We start from the raw sequence: 23,956 nt of genomic DNA, 5'->3' as shown, positions 1-23,956 counted from the left end.
CCAAACTCAAGTGAAATTTTAGTCAAATTTGATTGGAAACTTGCCAATGAACCAAACCCAGGTGAAATGTTTTTCTAATTTGAGTGGAAACGCGCCAATCAATGAAACCCATGTGAAATTTTAGTCAAATTTGATTGGAAAAGCACCAATAATCAAAATCCAGATGAAATTTTAATCAAATTTGACTGAAAAAGCACCATTTAACAAGACTCATATGAAATTGTAGTCATATTTGATTTGAAATGCGACAATGAAAAAAATTCAGACGAAATTTTAGTCAAATTCAATTGAAAACCGCCAATGAACCAAATTCAAATGAAATTTTGTCAAATTTGATTGAAAACACGCCAATGAACAAAATCCAGGTGAAATTTTTGTTAAATTTAATTTGAAACGCGCCAATGAACTAACCCATGTGAAATTATAGTCAAATTTATTGGAAGAGCACTAATGATCAAAATCTAGATGAAATTTTAGCCAAGTTTGATTGAATAAGCGCCATTTAACAAAATTCATATGAAATTGTAGTCATATTTGATTGGAAGCACGACAATGAACAAAATTTAGAAAAAATTATAGTCATGTTTTATTGGAAACGCACCAATGAACAAAATTCAAGTGAAATTGTAGTCAAATTCGATTGAAAACACGCCAATAAACAAAATTTAGGTGAGATTTTCGTCAAATGTGATTGAAAACGCGCCAATGAATCAAACTTAAGTGAAATTTTAGTCAAATTTGATTGAAAAAACGCTAATGAACAGAACCTGGGAGAAACTTTTGCTAAATTTGATTAGAAACGTTTCGATGAACAAAACGCAGATGATATTTTAGTCAAATTCGCTAGAAAACGTACCAATGAGCTAAATCTAAGTGGAATTTTAGTCAAATTTGACTCGAAACCCGCCAATGAAAAAAAATAAATCTAAATTTCAGCAAATTTTATTGAAAACGCGCCAATAAACTAAACCAATGAGAAATTTAAGTTAACTTTGATTGGAAACACACCGATGAAAAAAACGTAGATGAAACTTTTGCCAAATTTGATTGGAAATGCACCAATGAACTGAACTCAGGTGAAATTTTTGTCAAATTTGATTGGAAATGCGCCAATGAACTAGACCCATGTGAAATTTTAGTTAAATTTGATTGGTAGAGCACCAATGATCAAAATCCAAATGAAATTTTATTCAAATTTGAAAGAAAATGCTCCACTTAACAAAACTCAAATGAAATTGTAGTCATATTTGATTTGACGCACGAAAATGAACAAAACTCAAACGAGATTTTTGTCAAATTTGATTGGAATCGCACAAATGAACCAAATTCAAGTGAAATTTTAGTCAAATTTGATTGGAAACACGCCAATGAAGAAAATCCATATGAAATTTTGTCAAATTTGATCGGAAACGCGCCAATGAACTAAACCCATGTGAAATTATAGTCAAATTTGATTGGAAGCGCGCCATCCAGATGAAATTTTACTCAAATTTGATTGAAAAGCGCCATTTGACAAAACTTAGATAAAATTGTAGACATATTTGATTTGAAGCACGACAATGAACAAAATTCGGATGAAATTTTAGTCAAATTTGATTCGAAACGTAGCAATGAACCAAAGTCAAGGGAAATTTTAGTCGAATTTGATAGGAAACATGCCATTGAACAAAATTCGGGTGAAATTTTAGTCAAATTTGATTGGAAACACGCCAATGAACAAAATCTAAGTGAAATTTTTGACAAATTTGATTGGAAACGTACCAAAGAATCAAACTCAAGAGAAATTTTAGTCAATTTTGATTGGAAGCACGTCAATGGAAAAGATCGAGGTGAAATTTTTGTCAAATTTGATTGAAAACGTGCCAATAAACCAAATCAAGTGAAATTTTACTCAAATATAATTGAAAAATCGCCATTTAACAAAACTCAGATGAAATTGTAGTCATATTTAATTTGAAGTGGGACAATGAACAAAATCCAGACGAAATTTTAGTCAAATTTGATTGGACAGGCACCAATGAACCAAACTCAAGTGAAATTTAAGCCAAATTTAATTGGAAACGTGCCAATTTACTAAACCCATGTGAATTTTTTGTCAAATTTGATTGGAAGAGCACTAATGAACAAAATTCAGATGAAATTTTACTCAAATTCGATTGGAATCATGTCAATGAACAAAATCATGGTGAAATTTTTAACAAATTTGATTGGAAACGCGCCAAAGAATCAAACTCAAGTGAAATTTTAGTCAAATTTGATTGGAAGCATGTCAATGGAAAAAATCGAGGTGAAATTTTAGGCAAATTTGATTGAAAACATGCTAATAAACAATACTCAGATGAAATTTTAGTCAAATTTGATTGAAAAACCATCATTCAACAAAACTCAGATGAAATTTTAATCATATTTGATTCGGTATAACCTGACAAAACACAATTCTCAGCACTCTTAAACCAAATTCCAAATTCTTTTGTTCCTCTAATATATCTGAGAACCCGTTTGGTAGCCTAGAAGTGTAACTCAGTTGGCTCTTGTCTGAATCTAGAGAGCATGTTAGCTGCAAATATAAGGTCTGGTCTTGTGAGGGTTAAATACAAAAGACACCCTACCAGGCTCCTATACACTTTTTCATCAATCGTCTTGCTGCCATCTTCTTTCATCAGTTTCAGGTTTTGGATTAAGGGTGTGCTTGCTGGTTTACAATTTTCCATGCTGAACTTCTTCAGAATTTCTTCAACATATTTCACGAATATTCAGTCCCATTATCAGTTCTTATTGCCTTTATCTTGCTGTCACATTCATTTTCCACCTACTTTTTGAATTTCTGGAATACAGTGGCTACATCAGACTTTATTTTCAGAAAGAACACCCAAGTCATCATCAATAAGGAGCACAAAGTATTGACTACCATTAGGTGTTTGAGTTCTCATTGGACCACACACATCTGAGTGGACTAATTAAAATTTAATTGAAGCTCTTCTGGTTTGGTTTTTAGGAAAGGGCATCCTGGTAAGCTTTCCCAATTAACATACTTCACAAACACAACCTTCATCACCTATATTAGGCAGACTTTCAGCCAATTTCTGTAGGTTTAATTGTTTAAGTGAAGTGTAATTAACATGTCCATAACGTTTATGCCACAGTGTAGATTCTATTTCAGTGCTGGTGTATGCAAGAGTTGTCACATTATTCTAATCTAGAGGGAAGCTTCTTTGCTTCATTTGTACTATCAGTACCTCATTCCCAGTAGGATCAAATATAGTGTAGCCATAGTTTTTAAAAATCAGTGTGTGGTTTCTTTCAATTAACTGACCTAAACTTATCAAATCTTGATCAATGTCAGGTACATATAAAACATCAGAAACATGCTTGATACCTGATGAAGTGTGACAGCAATCACTCCAATCCCCTCAACTTTTACATGTTCTCCATTGCCCACTTTCACTCTTGATTTGTATGTACGATTTAATTCAACGAAAATGCTTGAATCAGAAATGATATGATGTGTGCATCCACTGTCCAATAGCCATGTTTTATCATTGCTGCAGGCTAGGAAATTGTTGGCTGTAAAAAGGTGCTACTCCTGAGGTTGAAGGTGGTCATCTGCCAACCGAGCTTGCTGCTTTTCCTGCCTTTCTTTTTGAGTCTTGCACACTTTTTGCATATGACCAAATTGCTTACAATTTTGACATTGGACTACTGGCCTATACCAGCACCATTTAGGTGAGTGACCTGACTTCTTGCAATGGAGACATGGTGGATATGTACTAGTCTTCTCAGTAGACTTACTGCCTTCTCCCTTTTTTCTTTCTGGTCCTGGTTTCTTCACCCCAGAGCTTGCTAGTGCTTTGTACTTCTCCTTAGCAAACAAAGCCCCTTCAACATGCTCTTCTTACCTTAACAGCCTTCTTTGTTCAGTGGCATGAAGTGCATTAACTAGCTCAGACAAGGTGATGGTAGAAAGATCTCTTGAATCCTCAAGTGATGATATCTTAGCCTCAAACTTTTCCGGTAGGCTTATCAAGACCTTTTCAACAATTATTCTATCTGGTAAATCATCCCCCAACAACCTGATTTTGTTAACAACCTTCATCAGCCGATCATAAAATTCCTTCACAGTTTCTGCCTCCTTCATCTTCAAATTTTCATATTCTCTCCTCAAGTTTAGAACTTGCATTTGTCTAGTCCTAGCATTTCCCCTGAACTCCTCTTGTAGCCTATCCCAAGCTTCCTTAACCGTTTCACAGGTGATTATCCTAGTGAAAATTTCATCAGACACGGCAGATTGAATGCAGGAGAGTGCCTTAAACTTTTTTGCAGCTTTCTCACTATGTTGCTTGAGTTAAGCTATGGTTGGATTGGCTCTAAGTGGAGGTGGTTCCATCCCTATCTCAGTGATTTCCCACAGGTCGTAAGCTTTGAGATAGGCCTTCATTTTTGCAGCCCAGAAATCATAGTTTTTTCTAGTGAAAATTGATGGTAATGGTGCTGAAAAATCGGTTGAAGCCATTCCTTCCTACTTTGAATAATCACTCGACTGAATATATGGTTTTGTTGGAGGTTACCTTACTCGTTCTCTCCTTTCCTACTAGATTTTTCTTCTAAGATCTCTAGGAGCTCTGATACCACTAATAGATTTTAAAAATACAAAGAGAAGATGAAGTGAAAATTATTCAGTTCATATATATATTTTGCTAATGATCGACTGAATTGCTATATATTACAAAAGGATTTCAATCACATTTCAATCACCAACTATTCTAGCAACTACCCTTACCTTGTGGCAGATTGACCATGCTTTGATAAGCAACAAAAAAATGACCATACATAAGCTAATATAATACTTGCGCTATTACAAAGTGAAGTGACAAAAAAAGTGACACATGACTATCAACAGAGACACCATGGCTGACATTTTTCATGTAAGAATTTTGATTCAAAGAGAATTTGAATCGTTGGAAAACTGTTACTTTGCCGCTTAGAGCATTGACGCCTTGGGAAGCACATACTAATGGTTGTCTCAAACCTATAAAAGGCGATAACAATTTTTCTGCAGTGGTCTCCTAAAAATGTTAGTACTTATATGTGTACTTTTTTTGGACTTGTAAAAGGATATGGATATTCATTTCTTACATCTAAACGACTAGAGAATGAAAGATGCTTAAATTAGGGGTGGACCCAGATCTTCTTCTACCTTGCTATCGTTGCATCGCTTGAGAATAAGTAGCTGACTCTGCAAGTGCAAAATCTGCCGTAACAACAAGAAAAATGTAAATCACTAGCAAAGCAAAAGTTAAATGATGAAAATTGGCGATATGAAAGTCAAAGGTGAACCTAGGGAACCAAAGATGGGATAAAAAGAGATGGGAAATATAGAACTCAGCGAGCTGTTCATCTGAACTAGTTAATAAGAGTTTTACCCTTCTTACCACTTGTCATGAGAATTGATTGTTCAAGATCATTCACAACAAAACTTTAGAACAAATTAACATGAAAAAGTTGGAGATCTAGTATTCGCCTGAAAATGCATATTTAGTAGTGCAGAAATAAGGATAATAACGAACTATTAGAACATCATGTTGTTCATTGTTTCATGTATCCACCTTCGAATATTAACAAGGAGGGATAGATCAACAGAATTGGATGTAATGCATAGGATTTAGTGAGGGTGGATGAAATGGAGACGTGCTACAAAAATTCTCTGTGATAAGAAGATTCCGGTAACGTTAAAAGGCTAATAATTCAACTGTCTATGTTTACGGTTCCAAGGGTTAGGTTATTAAAAGTCAGATGTCCATAAGATGAATGAAGCTGAAAAGAGGACGCAAAGATGGATGTAGTCATGCTAAAATAGATAAGTAATTGAAATATAACTCAACAAGTGGAGGTGGTGACGATTGAGGAAAATAACAGAACAACAACTTAGGTGTTTTGGGTTATGGTTGGCCCCTTCCGCATAATGACGTGATTCCAAAAGAGAAATTAGAAGAGGAAGGCAGCAAAAGAAAAAATTAATATGCCATATTGCATTTGCAAAGAATCTAGTTACTTTAGATATCCTAGTGAATCTAGACATGAATAGTGGAATCACAAAGAATGATTCACGTAGAGAAGTGAATAAAGCTTAGTTACTCAAAAATTTCTTGAAATTAATCTAAAAAAGACAGCATAAGGTTTTTTTTTTGGGAGGGTGGGGGTGGGGGGCGCAACACACACACACACACACACTCTATAATCGGCTAGGAAAAGACCACAAATTCCAGTTTCACATTACGAAGAGATATGAAAGTACGATAAGAACGATCGATCAAGTGAATAACACGAAGTGAATATCTATAATTTTTCAATAAACAATAGAATTTATGTGCCCTTACATATGATGTTAAAAGCATAAATGAAAATGAATATTGTAGCTAAGCAGTTGGAAGGTTTCTATTTGACCACGAAGATATCCAACTGAATATAGCCCAACACCCCAAATTTATTGGATATGTGGTTTAATGTTTCAATGCCATCTTATTTTAAATGGTTAATGAGGAGTTTAAGAAATGAGTTGAACAACATAACCAACGCTTCAAATTTTTCTCAAATAAACAGATAAAACCCTCACTCTGGAACAATATGAAGGTTAAGAAAAGTTAGGAATGTAGTTCATTTGAGAGAATATAAGTGATATTGGTACCTCTTCTTGAAGTAAATGAGGAAGCTTCTCAGTGGAAACTAAGCCAGACATATCCTGCGAAACCTTGTAATCTTTGATACTGATAAATTTAATGATGCTCATTTCTAGAAGAATCTAGAATTGCTTGCCTAGAATATCCTAGAATTCCTTGGTAAGCAAGTATAATAAAAAATTAGAATTGTCTAGATTCCACTAGAGTAACTTGGACACCAAAAAATCTTGTATAGGTTGTAGACACTTGTTGAATTCTCTAGAAGATATGATAAGAGTCTATAAATAGGGCATGAGCCCTCATTTGTTAGTAAGTAAAAAAAGAAGCTAGACAAAGCTCAAGCTATTGTAAGCTATCATCATTCTAATAAAATTCCTTTCTCCTACCCACTTTGTCCACCAAATTACTTTCTACCAAAATCTTCCAAACTATTAACTTTCAATAAAAAGCCAACTATTTTTACCTCCAAAATTATTCCATACAAAACATCCTCAATCATCCTATCTTATCACTACAACAACACAAAAACTATCAGTGGTATCAGAGCCACGTTCGATTGATATTGGGCGTACGCATATATGATGGCAGACGCTTTCCGCTCATCAATTCCTATCCCAACATTTAATGGGGATAACTATGATTTTTTGTCTATCAAAATAAAGACCTACTTTTGTGCTCAAAATTTATGGGATGTCGTCAACGATGGGTATACTAACCCAGATGACATTTCCACTTTAACTTCCGCACAAAAGAAGGAACTTAAGGAGAATCAACAAAAAGATTCTCTAGCATTACTTTCTCTACAAATGAGCTTGATGGATACATATTTTCCAAGAATTATGGGAGCCAAAACAGCGAAAGAAGCATGGGATAAGTTGAAGGAGGAGTTCTACGACGGTAACAAGGTACGTACTTGCCGCCTTCAAGCTTTAAGAAGGAATTTTGAAAATCTAAAAATGAAAGAGTTGGAAACCGCAAAAGATTATTATTCAAGAATAGATGAAATAGTAAATCAACTAAGGTCTTATGGTGATGATGTTCCCGAAAAGAAGGTCGTTGGAAAAATTTTAATTACTTACACAGAAAAATATGATCCAATTATTGCAGCTATTGAGGAATCCAAGGATATAGATGAATTAACAGCTGCAGAATCAATGGGATCATTAGAAGCTCATGAAAAAAGATTAGAAAGGCGCTATGAAATGGAGATAGAAAACGGTTTTCAATCGAAACTTAATATGCGGTTTCAAAAATCTAAAGAAGGTGGGAGAAAATTTAAAGAGAATTCGAAAAATAAAGAAATTCAAGGAAAAGAAGTTGATAAAAGCGACAAGTATTCTTCATGCAGTATTTGTAAAAGAAAAGGTCATCAGGAGAAAGATTGTTGGTTTAAAGGTAAACCACAGTGTCGTAACTGTAGAAAATTTGGACATGAAGAGAAATTTTGTCGCCTTAAACAAAATCATCAAGCTAATTTCTCTGAAGAAAAGGAGACAGAAGGAAATCTATTTTATGCCTCCTAGAAGAATGTCTCTGAAAAGAAATTAGATACGTGGTATCTAGATAGTGGCTGCAGTAATCACATGACGAAGGATGAAGGTATTTTCTGCAGTCTCGATAAAATAAATACAAAAATAAAAATTGGCAATGAAAATTTTATAGAGGCTACAGGTAAAGGTACTATTGCCGTTGATACAAAAAAGGGCAAGAGATACATTAATGAAGTTCTCTTAGTCCCTACAATAGATCAAAATCTACTAAGTGTAGGTCAGATGATGGAGAAAGAATACAGTATACATTTTGAAGGAGATTATTGTACAATTTATGATAAGAAAGATAAACATCTGGTAATTGCAAACGTTAAAAAGCGGGAGAACAGATGTTTTCCAATCCAATGGAGATACGCAGACAATGCGGCAATGGCGGTGCAAGGAGACGAGTCATGGTTGTGGCATAAAAGATTTGGACATTTCCACTTCCATGGGTTAAAGATTTTGAAGCAAAAGAGCATGATGAGAGACTTACCAGTCATAAAAGAAATTGATGCAATTTGCGAAGGATGCTTGAGCGGGAAACATCACCGTCAACCATTTCCATCTGGAAAAGCATGGAGAGCCAAAAAGCCTTTGGAGTTGATACATACAGATGTATGAGGCCCGATGCGTACTCCATCACATAACCATAACGGGTACTTCATTCTATTCATAGATGACTATACTAGAATGACATTGGTATATTTCTTGCAAGAAAAATCCCAAGTATTTGAGATTTTCAAAAAGTTCAAAAGCTATGTCGAAAAGCAAAGTGGTTGCAAAATCAAAACTATCAGAAGCGACAGAGGCAGGGAATATACATCAAATAAATTCAACAAGTTTTGTGAAGATGAAGGAATGGAGCATCAACTTACTGTTAGGTACGCGCCGGAACAAAATGGCGTGTCAGAAGAAAGAACAGAACAGTAATGGAGACAGCTATAGCTATGCTGATGGAGAAAGGTCTTCCAAAAACATTTTGGGTAGAAGCAGTAAGCACTGCAGTCTATCTAATAAATCGATGTCCGACAAAGGCAGTGCAAGACAAAACACCAGTTGAAGCATGGGGCGGACGAAAACCATTAGCAAAACATCTTAGAGTTTTCGGCTGCATCTGCTACACATATATACCTCAGGAGAAAAGAGGTAAGCTGGATGAAAAGACTGAAAAAGGAATCTTCTTAGGTTATAGTACTCAATCAAAAGGCTATCGACTATATAACCTAAGAACAAAGAAACTAATTATAAGTCGAGACGTAAAGTTTGATGAAGATGCCACCTACAACTGGGAGACTGGTCAAATTGAGAAAAAAGATGTCAGTACCCTTACACAACCACAAAAGTAGGAGAGTGATGTTGAGGAGAACAATCAACCAGAGTCTTCGCAGCACGCAGTTATAGAAGAACCAGTTGACTCACCAGAATCATCGCCAAGAAAGACATGAAGATTATCAGAAATATATGAAAGATGCAACTTGATGATCATAGAACCTGAAAGCTATGAAGCAGCTTCAAAACAACCAGAATGGAGAAATGCTATGGATGAAGAAATAAAAATGATCGAGAAAAACAATACTTGGGAGCTTGTAGATCCTCCTCAAGATAAAGAAGTCATAGGAGTTAAGTGGGTCTACAAGACAAAACTCAATGCTGATGGCTCAATTCAAAAACATAAAGCAAGACTAGTTGCCAAAGGATACTCACAGCAGTTTGGCATCGATTACACTGAGGCATTTGCCCCTATTGCACGTCTCGATACTATAAGGGCGTTAATTGCACTAGCCGCATAGAAAAGGTGGAAGATTTACCAGCTGGACGTCAAATCGGCATTTCTTAATGGCTATCTTGAAGAAGAAATTTACGTGGAGCAACCTCAAGGGTACGTGGTTCGAGGTAACGAATATAAAGTTTTCAAACTAAAGAAGGCACTATATGGATTAAAGCAAGCTCCGCGAGCCTGGTACAGCAGAATTGACAACTACTTCACTAAGCAAGGATTCAGGAGGAGCCAAAGTGAACCAACTCTATACATCAAAAACCAAGGTACAAATAGTACACTTATAATCTCTTTATATGTTGATGATCTCATCTACACAGGGAATGATGAGAAGATGATCAAGAAATTCAAGGAAGATATGATGAAAATGTTCGAGATGACTGATCTAGGATTAATGCACTATTTTCTTGGGATCGAGGTAACTCAATCTAAAGATGGGATATTTATAGCTCAGAAGAAGTATACCACCAATCTATTAAAAAAGTTCAAGATGGAAGGTTGCAAAACAGTAGCAACACCTCTGGATAGCAACAAATCACTCAGAAAAGAAGACGGTACTCCAAAAGCAGATAGTTCACAATTTCGAAGCTTAATTGGAAGTTTACTCTATCTAACTACTACAAGGCCAGACATAATGTATGCAACCAGCCTACTTTCAAGATTTATGCAAAATCCAAGTGAAGTTCACTATGGAGCTACAAAGCGGATACTAAGATACCTTCAAGGAACAAAAGACTATGGAATAAGGTATGAGTCTATGCCTGACTCAAGACTACTTGGGTATACTGATAGCGATTGGGCAGGATCAGTAGATGATATGAAGAGCACATCAAGCTATGCATTCACACTAGGTTCGGGAATATTTTCTTGGGCATCAAAGAAACAGGCAACGGTTGCACAATCATCAGCTGAAGCAGAGTATATTGCAGCGGCAATGACTACGAGTCAAGCAATATGGTTAAAGCGCATACTTTAAGATATGGGAGAGCCACAAAATGAAGCAATAAAGATCTACAGCGACAGCAAATCAGCTATAGCAATGGTCAAGAATCCTGTATTTCACAGCAGAACAAAACATATTGGCATCAAGTATCACTTCATCAGAGAAGCTGAAGCAAACAAAAAGATAGAACTTAAACATTGCAAAACTGAAGAACAATTGGTGGACATATTCACGAAGGCACTACCACGAGCAAAGTTCGAGCTACTACGAGAAATGATTGGAGTTACCGAAATGAGCACCAAGGAGGAGTGATAAATTTAATGATGCTCATTTCTAGAAGAATCTAGAATTACTTGCCTAGAATATCCTAGAATTCCTTGGTAAGCAAGTATAATAAAAATTTAGAATTGTCTAGATTCCACTAGAGTAACTTGGACACCAAAAAATCTTGTATAGGTTGTAGACACTTGTCGAATTCTCTAGAAGATATGATAAGAGTCTATAAATAGGGCATGATCCCTCATTTGTTAGGAAGTAAAAAAAGAAGCTAGACAAAGCTCAAGCTATTGTAAGCTATCATCATTCTAATAAAATTCCTTTCTCCTACCCACTTTGTCCACCAAATTACTTTCTACCAAAATCTTCCAAACTATTAACTTTCAATAAAAAGCGAACTATTTTTACCTCCAAAATTATTCCATACAAAACATCCTCAATCATCCTATCTCATCACTACAACAACACAAAAACTATCAGATACCCATCCATGTTTATGGTGGCAATGCCAGCAAAAGTGCTGTCAAAATATTGTTGCTTGCAGGGTGTACTATGGAGTAACCACAGGAGCCAACACTGCAGCAGTTAGGCTCTTTTTGAGATAAAGGAACGACAATATCAACTCCTTGCTCTCCATTGCTGTTGACCACAATCCCAGAAACTGCTGTAACAGGCTTGTCGCCATTAGCCATGTAGCATCTCACACCTATCTCCCGACAGCAAAACCTATCTGCCAAGCCCAATTTCCCTATCAAAATCCCAGCCCCTTGACAGCAAACACTTGCTGCAATGTTAGGTAAACTATCTCTGAGACCAATAGTCTGTTTGATTTGGCAGGAAGACTTTTCTGAAGATAAAATATTAGTTACATGCTTGTAAAGTCCAGTCTCTTCTACTTGTTTCAACACCTCCTCCTGAAAAATTAAACAGCCATAGTGAATGAACTCAAAAAAATTTTAACATCCTGCGTTTTTAGATGAAAATTATGACTCAGAAGCCATTTGTTTTCCCTAATCACTATGTTTACTTGTTTTTACCTTGATAGCCACCCTTTCTTTCTCTTCTTGGCTAACACCTTGACCACCTTCCTCTTGTCTGCGAACCTTCGCCACCCACTTAATGAACTCTGCAAAATCTAATGGGAGAGACTTGAAAATAGTAGAGATGACATGTTTTACATCCTTCACATCATTTGAACTTAACAGCACTGGAAGATCATCCATCAAGTACTTTGCAGTACTAACCCAACTCTCATGTTTGCAACACTGCCAAAAGTATCAAACAATGAAATAAAGAAGCTACCCCGGGGAAAGAAGAGAGAGAGAGAGACATGAGGATAAAACCTACCACCTATGTACACAAGATGTTCAAATAAAATGTCTACAGAAAATGTAAATGTTAGGTCAGAAAGTTTTCATTTATTTTTGAAGTCCTTCAGCTAAAGTTTCTCGATTTCATTAAATAGAAAAATATCTCATGGTATGCATCTTTAATGTGAACTTAAAAAAAAAATTCAATTAGTGCCTGCCCCATCTAATATTATATTTCCCATGTTGGTGCCAATGATTCATTGTTCAATATCAAGTAAAAACATCTTATCAATATGTGATGTGAAAAGAAAGGATAAAAAGTTCTCAAAGAGTTATTCAGTTCTAATTTCAGTAATAAAAAATCTATTTTGCAAAAATATTGTAAATATATCTACAGAACTATGTGACTGTTAAATGTAGTTTTGCTTACAGAGTTTAGTAATTTATTACTGGCTATTAGGATCATACCAGGGTATAAAGCAAAGATGATGCTCTCTGACACCTAGATACAAGCATGAACCAGAAAATAATCAAGGTAACTGTAAAAAATACAGATTGGTGTTGGAATAAGTTTCAACTATGCGAATAGAAATGTTTACCAAGTCAAATACACCTGTAAATTGCAGATTAATAATATAAATCAAATAATAGTGACAATGTCAAAACCCAAGGATACAGCAAAAATGCATTAATTATGAGAATAAAGAATGTGATAACTAGGATGCATAATAATTGAAGTTGAATTTTAATCTTATCAGTCACTTCCACTTTAACCTTTGAGTGCACTGTGTCTATGCTCCCACCATGCACTACACCAAAAATCACTTTTTGCAACGGGTAGAAAACGTTGCTGTAGACCTATTGCAACGTTCGCGCGTCTGTTGTGGGTTTCAATGTTGCTGTAGAGTGAAGAGTTTCAGCAACGTTCTTTGCACATTGTCAAAGCTCTATTTTTTGCAACGTGCAATGAACGTCGCCAAAGCCTCTTTTTGCAACATTTACAGCACGTTGCCAAAACTCTATTTTTGCAATGTTCAGCGAACGTTGCTGAAACTCTCTTTTTGCAACGTTCTTTGAACGTTGCCAAAGCCATCTTTTGGCAACGTTTATGGAACGTTGCAAAAACCCTCTTTTTGCAACATTTATAGCACGTTGCCAAAGCTTTCTTTTTGCAACGTTCATGCACATTGCCGAAACTCTATTTTTTGCAACATGCTATGAACGTTGCCAAAACCCTATTTTTGCAACGTTCACTGCGCGTTGCCAAAACTCTCTTTTTGCAACGTTTGTCAAACGTTGCCGAAACTCTATTTTTACAACGTTCTGTGAACGTTGCCGAAGCCATGTTTTGGCAACGTTCATGGAACGTTGCAAAAAAAGGGCTTGACAGCAAATGTCATTTTTTTCCTCAATTATTTCACATTTTTTCTTTCATTGCAAACCTGTGAATTCAAAACCTATTTAATATATATATACCCACAAGTGACAAAAAAAAATTCTAAGTACTTCATTTAAGTAACATGATCCCATATACAATATTACTTCATCAAAACACAATACATACTCCAACTCAAAAATACACACCATCTAACCAAAGAGGTATGAAAAATGTCCAAATGTTGTGTAAACAATATATAACCAAAGCTTCAAATGAGTCCCAACCCATTCCTTTTACATAAATGAGATCCAGGAAGACACACAAAAAAACTTTGCTTTAGAACTCAGTTCGGCTCCATGTAACTGCAAGAAAGAAAGAATATAACAACAAATTAATCAAAAATGGCAAACCATTAAGAAACAATACAATGTCCTCTTTTAAATGCAGAAATTGAATCATAACAAGAATACAAACTCATAATTAAAAACTTGATCGATTTTTTAAAAATAAGATCAATTTCTTGTGTTTTAGAGAAATCATTGTGCACTCATCGGTAATGCCATGAACAAACTTCCACCTTGATGGTTCTAAACATAAGTATGCATATGAATGAAAAAAATGTAGATATTTATAAAGTACCTTCGTCAAATAAGTCTAACACAGCTCTTCGGCCGAGCAACAGTACTTCCCATGGCTTCACTAAGAACTCAAAATTCATCTGTTGGTCTATATAAGGGCAACTGACTCATGTACACCTCCTCAACCCAAACCTTCCAACAATCTCGTCCTAGTGGCACGTGATGCACCTTTGCACTTGGATCTATTGATGCAATCTTCCCCTCTCCTACAAGTTCCTCCTCCTCAAACATATACCAGTGCAATAGTTGACACTTTGCATTTTCCACTGGTGCAATACCTCCTTCCATACCACTTCCTTGTTGGGACTAGAAATTCGCAATAAAATAAAAATATTTTTAAAATTAGTATGATATAATCTGAATTTATATTGAACAAATAATAAATAATATACAATATAAAAACCTGTGGAGTAAAAGCACATGAACTCATGTCGTCCACATTTTTATTTTCATTCTGTAAAATAATACAAAAACTTAAAACTTATTAAAATGATAAGATATATTAAGCTACGCACGATATCATATTATATGTAATAGAAAAGTATAACCTTAGATAACTTCAGAAGTGCTTCAACCTTTTCTTCGAGTGCTTCCATCCTTACTGACTGAGTTTGTAATTTGCTCTCAAGTTCTCTCACTTTCTCACTGCTTTGTACATTTCCATCTACTTTTGATGGTGTAACCCCAAGTCCAAGTCCCCTTACTCACCCACGACGCTCGGGACCTAAATTCGAGCAGCAGCATCATCTTGAATAGAATTTTCAACTGGTGTATTAGAAATTGACTCAGCACAATCTTCTATCTTCCTCTACACTTACGAAACTTAAATATTACACTAGAAGCAGATACACACACAAACCCCCACACACACACATACAATACACATACCAAAGTTTTGGCAACTGCTTCATTTATTGGCTTTCCATCCTTTCAAAGATGTCCATGAGTCCATACTCTCGTTCTCAATCCTTTTATATTTGGATTCTTTCTTTTCTACAACAACAATATTTTCCCAATCACGGACACGTATAAAAAATCAATAACGATACATAAAAAAAATATAAATAGTTAGTATTGTACCAAATCGTGAGCCATGCATGAATAACCCTTTCGACCCATAGTATGGAGAAGCTTCTGAGTAGTTCTCATTTTGCTAACTTAGAACTTCTTTCCTATTAAGGGAAAAAATATAAATCAACAATAATTGACTACAAAGTTTAAAGTCAATATGAAAATTTAACTTACTTGAAAATCAGCAGAAAGAGTATCTTCTACAAACTTTTCTCATGCTTCTTCAGAGTTTATATTCTTCGGTCTAAGAAGGGCAATAACACGTTTTCTATTCATGGCGGATGGTACTTGACGTTTGATTTCTTTTCTCGATTTGAATGTCCTCCAATATGTTCTCATGCATTGAAATGTCATTTTTTGATGGCAGTCACTGACATTGAATCTTTGCTATATTTATCACAAATATAAAAAATGGTATCAAGCTTTGAACGAAAATGGCAGTGAAGCTTTGAACAAAACATAGTATAACGAATAATGTATGTACGTTTCATATGAAATAGACGTACCTGTATAAAATTCCAAAGTTCAATTTTTTTGTTGTCATCCACTGAAGGCCAATTTTTAATAACTACTAGCACATATTCTCATACTATGGCTCCGGCTATGCTGACAAATTTATTAGAGTTACTGCCAACTACTTGCCCGAATTCATTGAATTCAAGGTCCATCTTCTTATAGTTATTTTCAGCAACCATTTTCAAATGAGTTGGACCTCTTTTCTTTTTTGTAGCATCTACACTTGTCGAAGCCATGTTTTGATCACCAGTAATTGGAGTAGACAGGGTACATGTAGGTTCACTAGAAGGTCATAGCCTCTTATTTGTCTCCTGAATTGCAACAGCAATTGCAGCGCTTCGTCTTTCAAAACTCTTAGAAATTTGCTTATTTGACTTAAAGAATGCAACATGAAAAATGGCAGAAAGTTAATTTTTTTCAAAAGTTACCATCTTAAAAAGTGTATTGAAATGCACTCACCTTAGCTTTATCCATCATGCGTATATTTAATAATGTCACCTGGTTCCAAAAAAAATCTACTTGAGAGAGTACGAATCTGTAAACAATAAGAGAAAGAGAAAGAGAATGAGATTCAAAGTTCTACTACTTGTAATTTAAACAATTATATGTATAAAGATAGTTACCAAACTAATCAATTTATATATCACATAATATGCCTTCAACATCTATCCTTGCAAAATTCTCATCCTCCTCATGATTGTCTTCAAGTTGTGTTACATCCAATGGAATAGTTGCCCCATGAGAAGTATCTTCTTCCATATCTAACGCGTGAAAGTCTCTTGATGATGCTTGCAAAACAACATACCAATTAGATGTTTCATTCTCCATAGAATAAAAAACTTGTTTCGCCTGTGATGCCAAAATGAAAGGATCATTTTCAAATTGTCCCTGTCCCTGATGAAGGTTAACCAAAGTGAATCCATCTTCCTTCTTTATTCCATTCACAATATTTGCCCAATCACACCAGAATATTGGAATATGAAATGTATTGTAGTCAAACACTATAATATCGCACAAAACTCCATAATAAAGAACTTTCCCAACAACATGTGCAGTATCTTTTACACTAGATCTACATATGGTTGTTGCTTCAACTAAAATGCCACTGTTTTGGCGAGAGTTTTTGGCATCTTTAGTGTGAAATCGAAATCCATTTATTACAAAACTGGAATATGACATAGACTGACATCTAGGGCCACATGCAAGCCACTTTAAAGTATTCGAAACATTGTCCAGCAACAATTGGCCTGTAATCTGTTATTATTATAAACGTTAGGAATGAGAGAATAAACAATAGAATTAAACACTAATCTTGTCGATTTATGTACTTCAACCTTATTGTGCAACCAGGTAGCAAACGTGTCAACATGTTTCTTATGCAACAAATTCTCATTTCTTCCAAGTCGTTTGTCAGAACTCTTGAGTTCATCCATATGCATCCTAAGTAAAAAACAATATATCAAGAAATCCTAAAGAACTTAAAATCTCAAAAAATATATACTTCACGAACATACTGTACGTATGGAGCCACTTTTACACTATTTAGCAATACATAGCAATGGGCAACGTTCAACATCTAATCAGATAGTACAAGTGGCTTCCCTTTAGAAATTGGACGCCCTGCAACTAAGAAGTCACTCTCATACTCTTCATTGCTTGCAGTCTTAGAGCCGATTGCAGATGCTTGTTTTATGTATTTGCTACAAAACATCACATTTTCTTCAACAATATATCGTTCAGCTATGCACCCTTTAGGTCTTGCATGATTCATAACATATCCTTTCAACACTTTCATATACCTACACATTTTTCAAAAACATAACAAAATAGAAATTAATTTGATAGTGGATTTAATTTTTGGGAATAAGGAGTACTACCTCTCAAATGGGTACATCCAACGATATTGAATTGGTCCACATAGACGAACTTCTCTTCCAATATGAATTGTTAAATAAACTATTATATCGAAAAAGGAAGGCAAAAAATACCTTTCCAACATGCACAAAGTTTCAGAAACATCCTCTTCTAAAATTTCAACCTTATTCCTATCTACAACTCCTTGACAGATTTCATTGAAAAATGAACACAATTTAAAAATGGAGTTTCTTGGTCCTTTAGGAAGAAGTCTTCTCAATGCAACTGATAGTAATTGTTGCATTAAAAGGTGACAATCATGAGCCTTCAATCCAACTATCTTAAATTCTTCCACTGAAATGCAATTTGCAATATTAGAACCATAACCATCAGGTAATCTCAAGGTAGCAAGCCTTTTGCAAAACATTTGTTTTTCTGCTTTTGATAAAGTGTGAGGAGCTGCAAGTAAGTAAAATTTATTTCCTCTACTCTCAGGATGTAGATCATGCCTAATATTCATAGCTTCCAAGTCCTTACGACAGTTAATGCCATCTTTCGATTTTCCTTTCACATTCAAAAGTGTATTAATGATGCTCTCACAAATATTCTTTTCAACGTGCATCACATCCAAATTATGACGTATAAGCAAAGTCTGCAAATCAAACATTACTTGTGCCATGAGATACTACACGCAATTAGATGTGTTAAAAAAAGGAAATGACATAACTAGAGTTACCTTCCAATATGGTAGCCTGAAAAATATTGACTTTTTCTTCCACATTACATTGGATTGAGTCGTATTCTTCTTTCTCTTTCACTTACCACTTTTGCCCCAATCATTTACAATTTTATCAACTTCACTGGAATCTTCTTCACCAGTTTTTATCTTTGGCCTAATGCCATTTTCAATATGTCCATCAAACCAGCTCCTTTTCACGCGAAATGGATGACTTAATGCAAGAAATCTTCTATGTCCCATGTATGATAACTTCCTACAATGTGACAACCATACTGAACATGTATGTTCACGACAAATGGGACATGCAATTTTTCCTTTGACGGGCCATCCAGACACATTTTTGTAAGCAGGGAAGCCATGTATTGTCCACATCAAAATATCTTTTAAGTTAAATGTAGACTTTGCAACTGCATCATACATCTCAACAACATCACTCCATAACAATATTAAATCGTTTATAAGTGATGCTAGATAAACATCTATGTCATTACCTGGCTGCTTTGGTCCTGGGATTAATAAACTCAACATCAAATTTTCCTTCGACATGTATGATGAGGGAGGCAAGTTGTATATAGTTAAAATAACTGGTCAACAACTATATTTAGAGCTAAGATCTTTGAAAGGATTGAATCCATCGGTGGCAAGACCTAATCTAATACTTCTAGGATCTGATGCAAAATGTGGCCACTTTCTATTTATCATTTCCCACCCCAATGAATCAACCGGATGCCTCATTTTACCATCTGAACTCTTATTATTTGAGTGTCATCTAAGTTGTTTTGCAATCTCTTCTATTCCAAACATCCTCTTAAGTCTTGGTATGATAGGAAAATAACTCAAGACTTTTGCTGGAATGTTTTTTTTAACTTTCTTAGTTTGTTGGTTAACTTTCCATATTGAGCAACCACATTTTGGACATAATTTAGCATGTTCAAGCTCCTTCCTATATAGACAACAATCATTCAAGCAAGCGTGTATCTTTTCATAGCCAAGATTAAATATATTCACGAGTTTTTTCATCTCATAAAATGAGTTAGGAAGTGCATTATTCTGTGGTAGCATGTCCCGCACAAGATTTATGAGTTCATCGAAACCACTATCTGATAAACCATGTGTAGCTTTATGTTTAAACATAGCAACTGAAGCTGGCATCTTCGTAAACGCCATACAACCAGGATACAAAGGGGTTTCTGCATCGCTAACTAAACTTTGAATGTCTTCCTCTATTCCATCATCAGGATTTTCAGAATCTACATCATGTTGCGTATATAAGTCCCTAAACATCCTACATGACTCGGGCATTTCTACGTCGACCAAATTTGATTTACTTGGCATTTCTCCATGAAATACCCAATCAGTGTATGTAGGATCCATACCCTTAATAATTAAATGCTCATACACTATTTCATAATTGTGATGCTTTAGATTTCTACACTTGATACATAGGCATCCTATCATTTCTGACTTTAGAGTTTCACGAGCTAGTTCTACAAACTTTCGTGCTCCATCTCTGTATTGTTCTTAAAATCTATAACAACAATACCGTTAAAAAATTTATATTATTGTTTAAATTTTGAAAGTAGATTTATAAGATTTTATTTCGGATAGTGACCTTGATAATTGTAGCCATTCTTTGTCCATTATGATTCTATCAAACACTGAACAACAACAATTCAAATTGTGAACTGGTAATTTGCAACACAAGCAAATGTGTGAGAGCATAATATTCATATTGAAAGGAAAGTAGATTAGAGTAAGTCTCCTGAATGTCATACCTGGTATTCTGCTTCCATGAGAACGCAGTCTAATGAATAAGATTGTTGAAAGCAAGCTGTAATTTTACAAAAGCTTAGACAAGAAAAGAATTTTTGTGAGCAAGGCATGAAATCAAACACCATATTCTAAATATTGCCTAGTTTAGCAGTCTTTACAAGAAATAATCAAGATTTTACGATATGGAAAAATTATAAAATGAAAGAAAAACGGAACATTACCCTTTGATAGGCAAGGCCAGCCACAAGTCCAACAATACTTACAAGATGATGAATTGTATTGTCAAGCTTCACATGTTTGTAAAAAAGACAGCATACTAAATCATAGATTAAATAAGCAACTGTCACTGCTAGGGTTTGCATCTGTTTCATGTCCAATAAAATCAGTATTACATTGTCGCAAGAACTCATAGGACTGGGACTGGTATATGTTGTCTAATACTATGTAAAAACATACCCTTAACTGCTAGTAATTAAATCCAATACAGAAATTTTTATTCAAAAATGTTCATGACAAATTAGAAACATGAAGAAGGGCACACAAGAATCTGAAAGAAGAACCCTTAAATTTGAATAATAATAATTTCAAATATTGTACCCTTTATTCTCTTCATAAGTGTATGGTTAAAATGTTCAGGTGGAAAATGTTTAAATTTCAAATATTGTACACAAGTCCACGTCTCACTCACAAAACCAACTTCTGCCCAATTTGTGTTCTTCTTTTGCGCAGTAAGTTCTCAAATTGCTTTACTTTTCTTCTTCTTCTTCAAAAGTCCACATTTTACGTTCTGTAATATCTTATAAGTTAAAACCCCATAATTGTATTGGAAGTGTGAAAGGAGAATGTTTTGATGTTGACACGAAAAATTTAAAAAGTACATAGCTAAGTTAATATGACCATCGAATCCCCAGTAGATCGACTGTATGAAGAATTATTTTGATGTCCCATCGCTGTTCTCTAAGTTTAAATTACACACTAAATAATAAAAGTTAATTAGATAATTCATTGTACTTGTCACATACTTTTGACAAGAAAAGTTAAAACGTGTTTAGTGATAAAATCTTTAATTATTATTGCTTTGTTGGTGAACCTTTTAAAAATTGAGTTCAGTACAATAATAGAAACTACATTGATGAAGATCAATACTAAAGCATGAATTGGATCTATAGCAACGCCTACTTGATTAAAGATTGTGATGCGTGTACGATCTTAATTATTCATAAAATTATAAATAATAGACTATGAGACAAATGAATAAGATGTAATAATCAAATAGCTAGAACGATATCTCCTAAGATCTCAACCAACCTAAATAATATTTCTATAGGATACACTCATAACATTTTAAAAAATAATGTTGATGCTCCTAAGTGATGCATGACTTGATCAACACAAGAATGCAAAAATAGAAATATAATTTAATAATCGACTTAGGTACTGTAAGTCGGACAAAAACATCATCTCAATAACATAAAGAAGAATGACTTGCTATGAAAGTCTTTTCATACTATACCTTTGAGAAACATGGGTTATTTCAGTTGATAATTTCGTTTCATTTGTATTCAAAATAACATAAATAAAAGATTAGAGATTGACCCATCCATCTCCGACTGTTAGCTAATTCCTCTATAGAACTAAACTCATAAAATTTAAATTTGTGCAACAATTTACAACTTCAATTTTCCACTCCTTTCTGATAGAGAATAACAATCTTAAGAGGGGAATGGAGTAAGTTGAAATACACAACTTTCTGATAGAGAGAGACTTTCTTATGAGGGTAATAGTACAAGCAGTATAACAATTTACAATTTCAATGCTAAACTTGCAACATCATTGCTGAGAATGACCATCTGAAGAGGGGAATAGTACAAGCAGTGTAATTATACCAATCAAACATAGTCTGAACAATGAAGAGAATCATGGGTAGCAACGAGGACCCCATGATATATAAGGAAGTCAATGCCAGGTAGCTAGAAATTTGCTAACCAACCTATTTGAAAATGACAAGGATAAGTAGAGATACGACTTGTCAAAAACAAATTGATTTTCATGGTGAATCAGCTCATAAAATGGTGTGGTAGCTCGTGAACTCTAGCTATGAAAAATTGATTCTGGTTTCAATCTACAATTTCAATTGAACCAAGAACCAATGAAAAGTCCAACACTAAATCTAGAGTTAGAAACTTAATAACAGGGATAAGATTAATACCTGGTGAGGAGAAGACTAGGAAACCAAAGGGCATACTAGGCAGCTCCAATCTTGAACAGAAAGAGAAGCCAAAGTTACTGCTAAAGAAGTATGTATTGTGGAAACAACTCAATTACAGAAATCAAATGAACATTTTGGAAAGACCCTTCTTGTTAACAAGAATAATGTCGTCCATGAGATTACACCAACTCGTGCCATGTTAGATGTAATTAAAAGCAAAGAGGAAATATGGAAAGTGGAAAAGAGGAAATAAATTCAGGTAAAATGAAGCAAATTATGGAAAGTCCATAACCCTAACTCCTATAACAACTCTGTCAAATTAGGTCTTTAAACTTGCATGTATATACCTTGCAGGAAGGGGCTTAGGTGGGGCCCATTTAAGAGTCTCCATTCTCGAACCCGTCGATCGATTCTAGGTCGGAGGTGTAATAAGAATCCTCTTCGCTGTCGCTCATATAATCCCCCCCATCCTCGAATATTTGTTGCTTTATCAATACATGTGGGAGTATTTACAAATAAAGGATGAGAATATTCAAATCTGATTACTTTGATCAGCACTTGCCGGGCATAATCGGCGAGATCGAAACGAATTTTCCAGCGGCACAGGGTATGGGTATAGGTATAGGGAACGAAAAATTTGGCTTCAGTGTGGAGTCTTGAAAATCTGGGCCTTTTTGTAGAAAGTTGGTCGGAGATTAGAGACCTAGGAGAAGTCGACCACCGGCGACTGCGAGAGGAATAGTGCGAGAGTGGAGAGACGGAGAGAGACATGATAAGTTACCACCTAAGTTAGCTAGCAAGGAGAGGATGTCAGAGTGGACAACCTTCAATGTCGCTTTAAAGTCAGCAGAAACATTGAGCGACGAAAGTGTAAGTGCTTGTACCAATTTCGCACTCAATAGCTCAAACTTTTCCTTATGTTTAGTAGTACTAGCCTGGCCGATATCCATGTCCATAAAAGATACATACTCAAGTACAGACTGCTTGAGAAACTTCATATTTTCCTCCAAAAAAGTAGAAGATGAAGCAGAAGGATGACTAGTTGAAGTAGGGCGAGACGTCTTGACTTGTCTCCAGGAATTGAACAAGTCCTGGATGGAATGCACAATGTCATCAGCACCCTGCAAAGAAAAATGCCAATGTTGAGGTCTTTCACTACAATAAACGAAGCGAAAATGAAAGTGAGGCAAAAGGTTACCTCATCAGCAATCTTGGGAAGTTCAGGCATATCACCAGTTGACTCCACCACCTGTGGGGACTTCCCCT

The 23,956-nt window shown here is 35.1% G+C and overlaps 3 protein-coding genes across 3 annotated transcripts; 1 reads left to right on the top strand and 2 right to left on the bottom strand.

The window, feature by feature from the left end:
• The first annotated feature begins 7,255 nt into the window (after window positions 1–7,255).
• On the top strand, window positions 7,256–8,197 carry LOC111403452. Its single transcript, XM_023031966.1, has one exon. It carries the CDS (start codon window positions 7,256–7,258, stop codon window positions 8,195–8,197), a length of 942 nt encoding a protein of 313 aa, XP_022887734.1.
• A 3,499-nt stretch (window positions 8,198–11,696) lies between these two features.
• Window positions 11,697–12,460, bottom strand: LOC111403437 (glutathione gamma-glutamylcysteinyltransferase 1-like). Its single transcript, XM_023031954.1, has 2 exons — window positions 12,240–12,460; window positions 11,697–12,116 (listed from the first exon to the last, which is right to left on the bottom strand). Exons 1-2 carry the CDS (start codon window positions 12,423–12,425, stop codon window positions 11,697–11,699), a joined length of 606 nt encoding a protein of 201 aa, XP_022887722.1. The 5' UTR covers window positions 12,426–12,460.
• A 5,231-nt stretch (window positions 12,461–17,691) lies between these two features.
• Window positions 17,692–19,443, bottom strand: LOC111403433. The gene is made up of 4 exons (XM_023031940.1): window positions 19,305–19,443; window positions 18,814–19,214; window positions 17,993–18,654; window positions 17,692–17,914 (listed from the first exon to the last, which is right to left on the bottom strand). The coding sequence occupies exons 1-4, from the start codon at window positions 19,441–19,443 to the stop codon at window positions 17,692–17,694; spliced, it is 1,425 nt and encodes a 474-aa protein (XP_022887708.1).
• Between the last annotated feature and the right edge of the window lie 4,513 nt (window positions 19,444–23,956).

Source organism: Olea europaea, chromosome 1 (assembly GCF_002742605.1).
Source record: "Olea europaea var. sylvestris chromosome 1, O_europaea_v1, whole genome shotgun sequence".
Taxonomy (NCBI): Eukaryota; Viridiplantae; Streptophyta; class Magnoliopsida; order Lamiales; family Oleaceae; genus Olea; species Olea europaea.
Note: the sequence above shows the minus strand (reverse complement) of the source record. Positions and strands in the feature narration are given on the sequence as shown.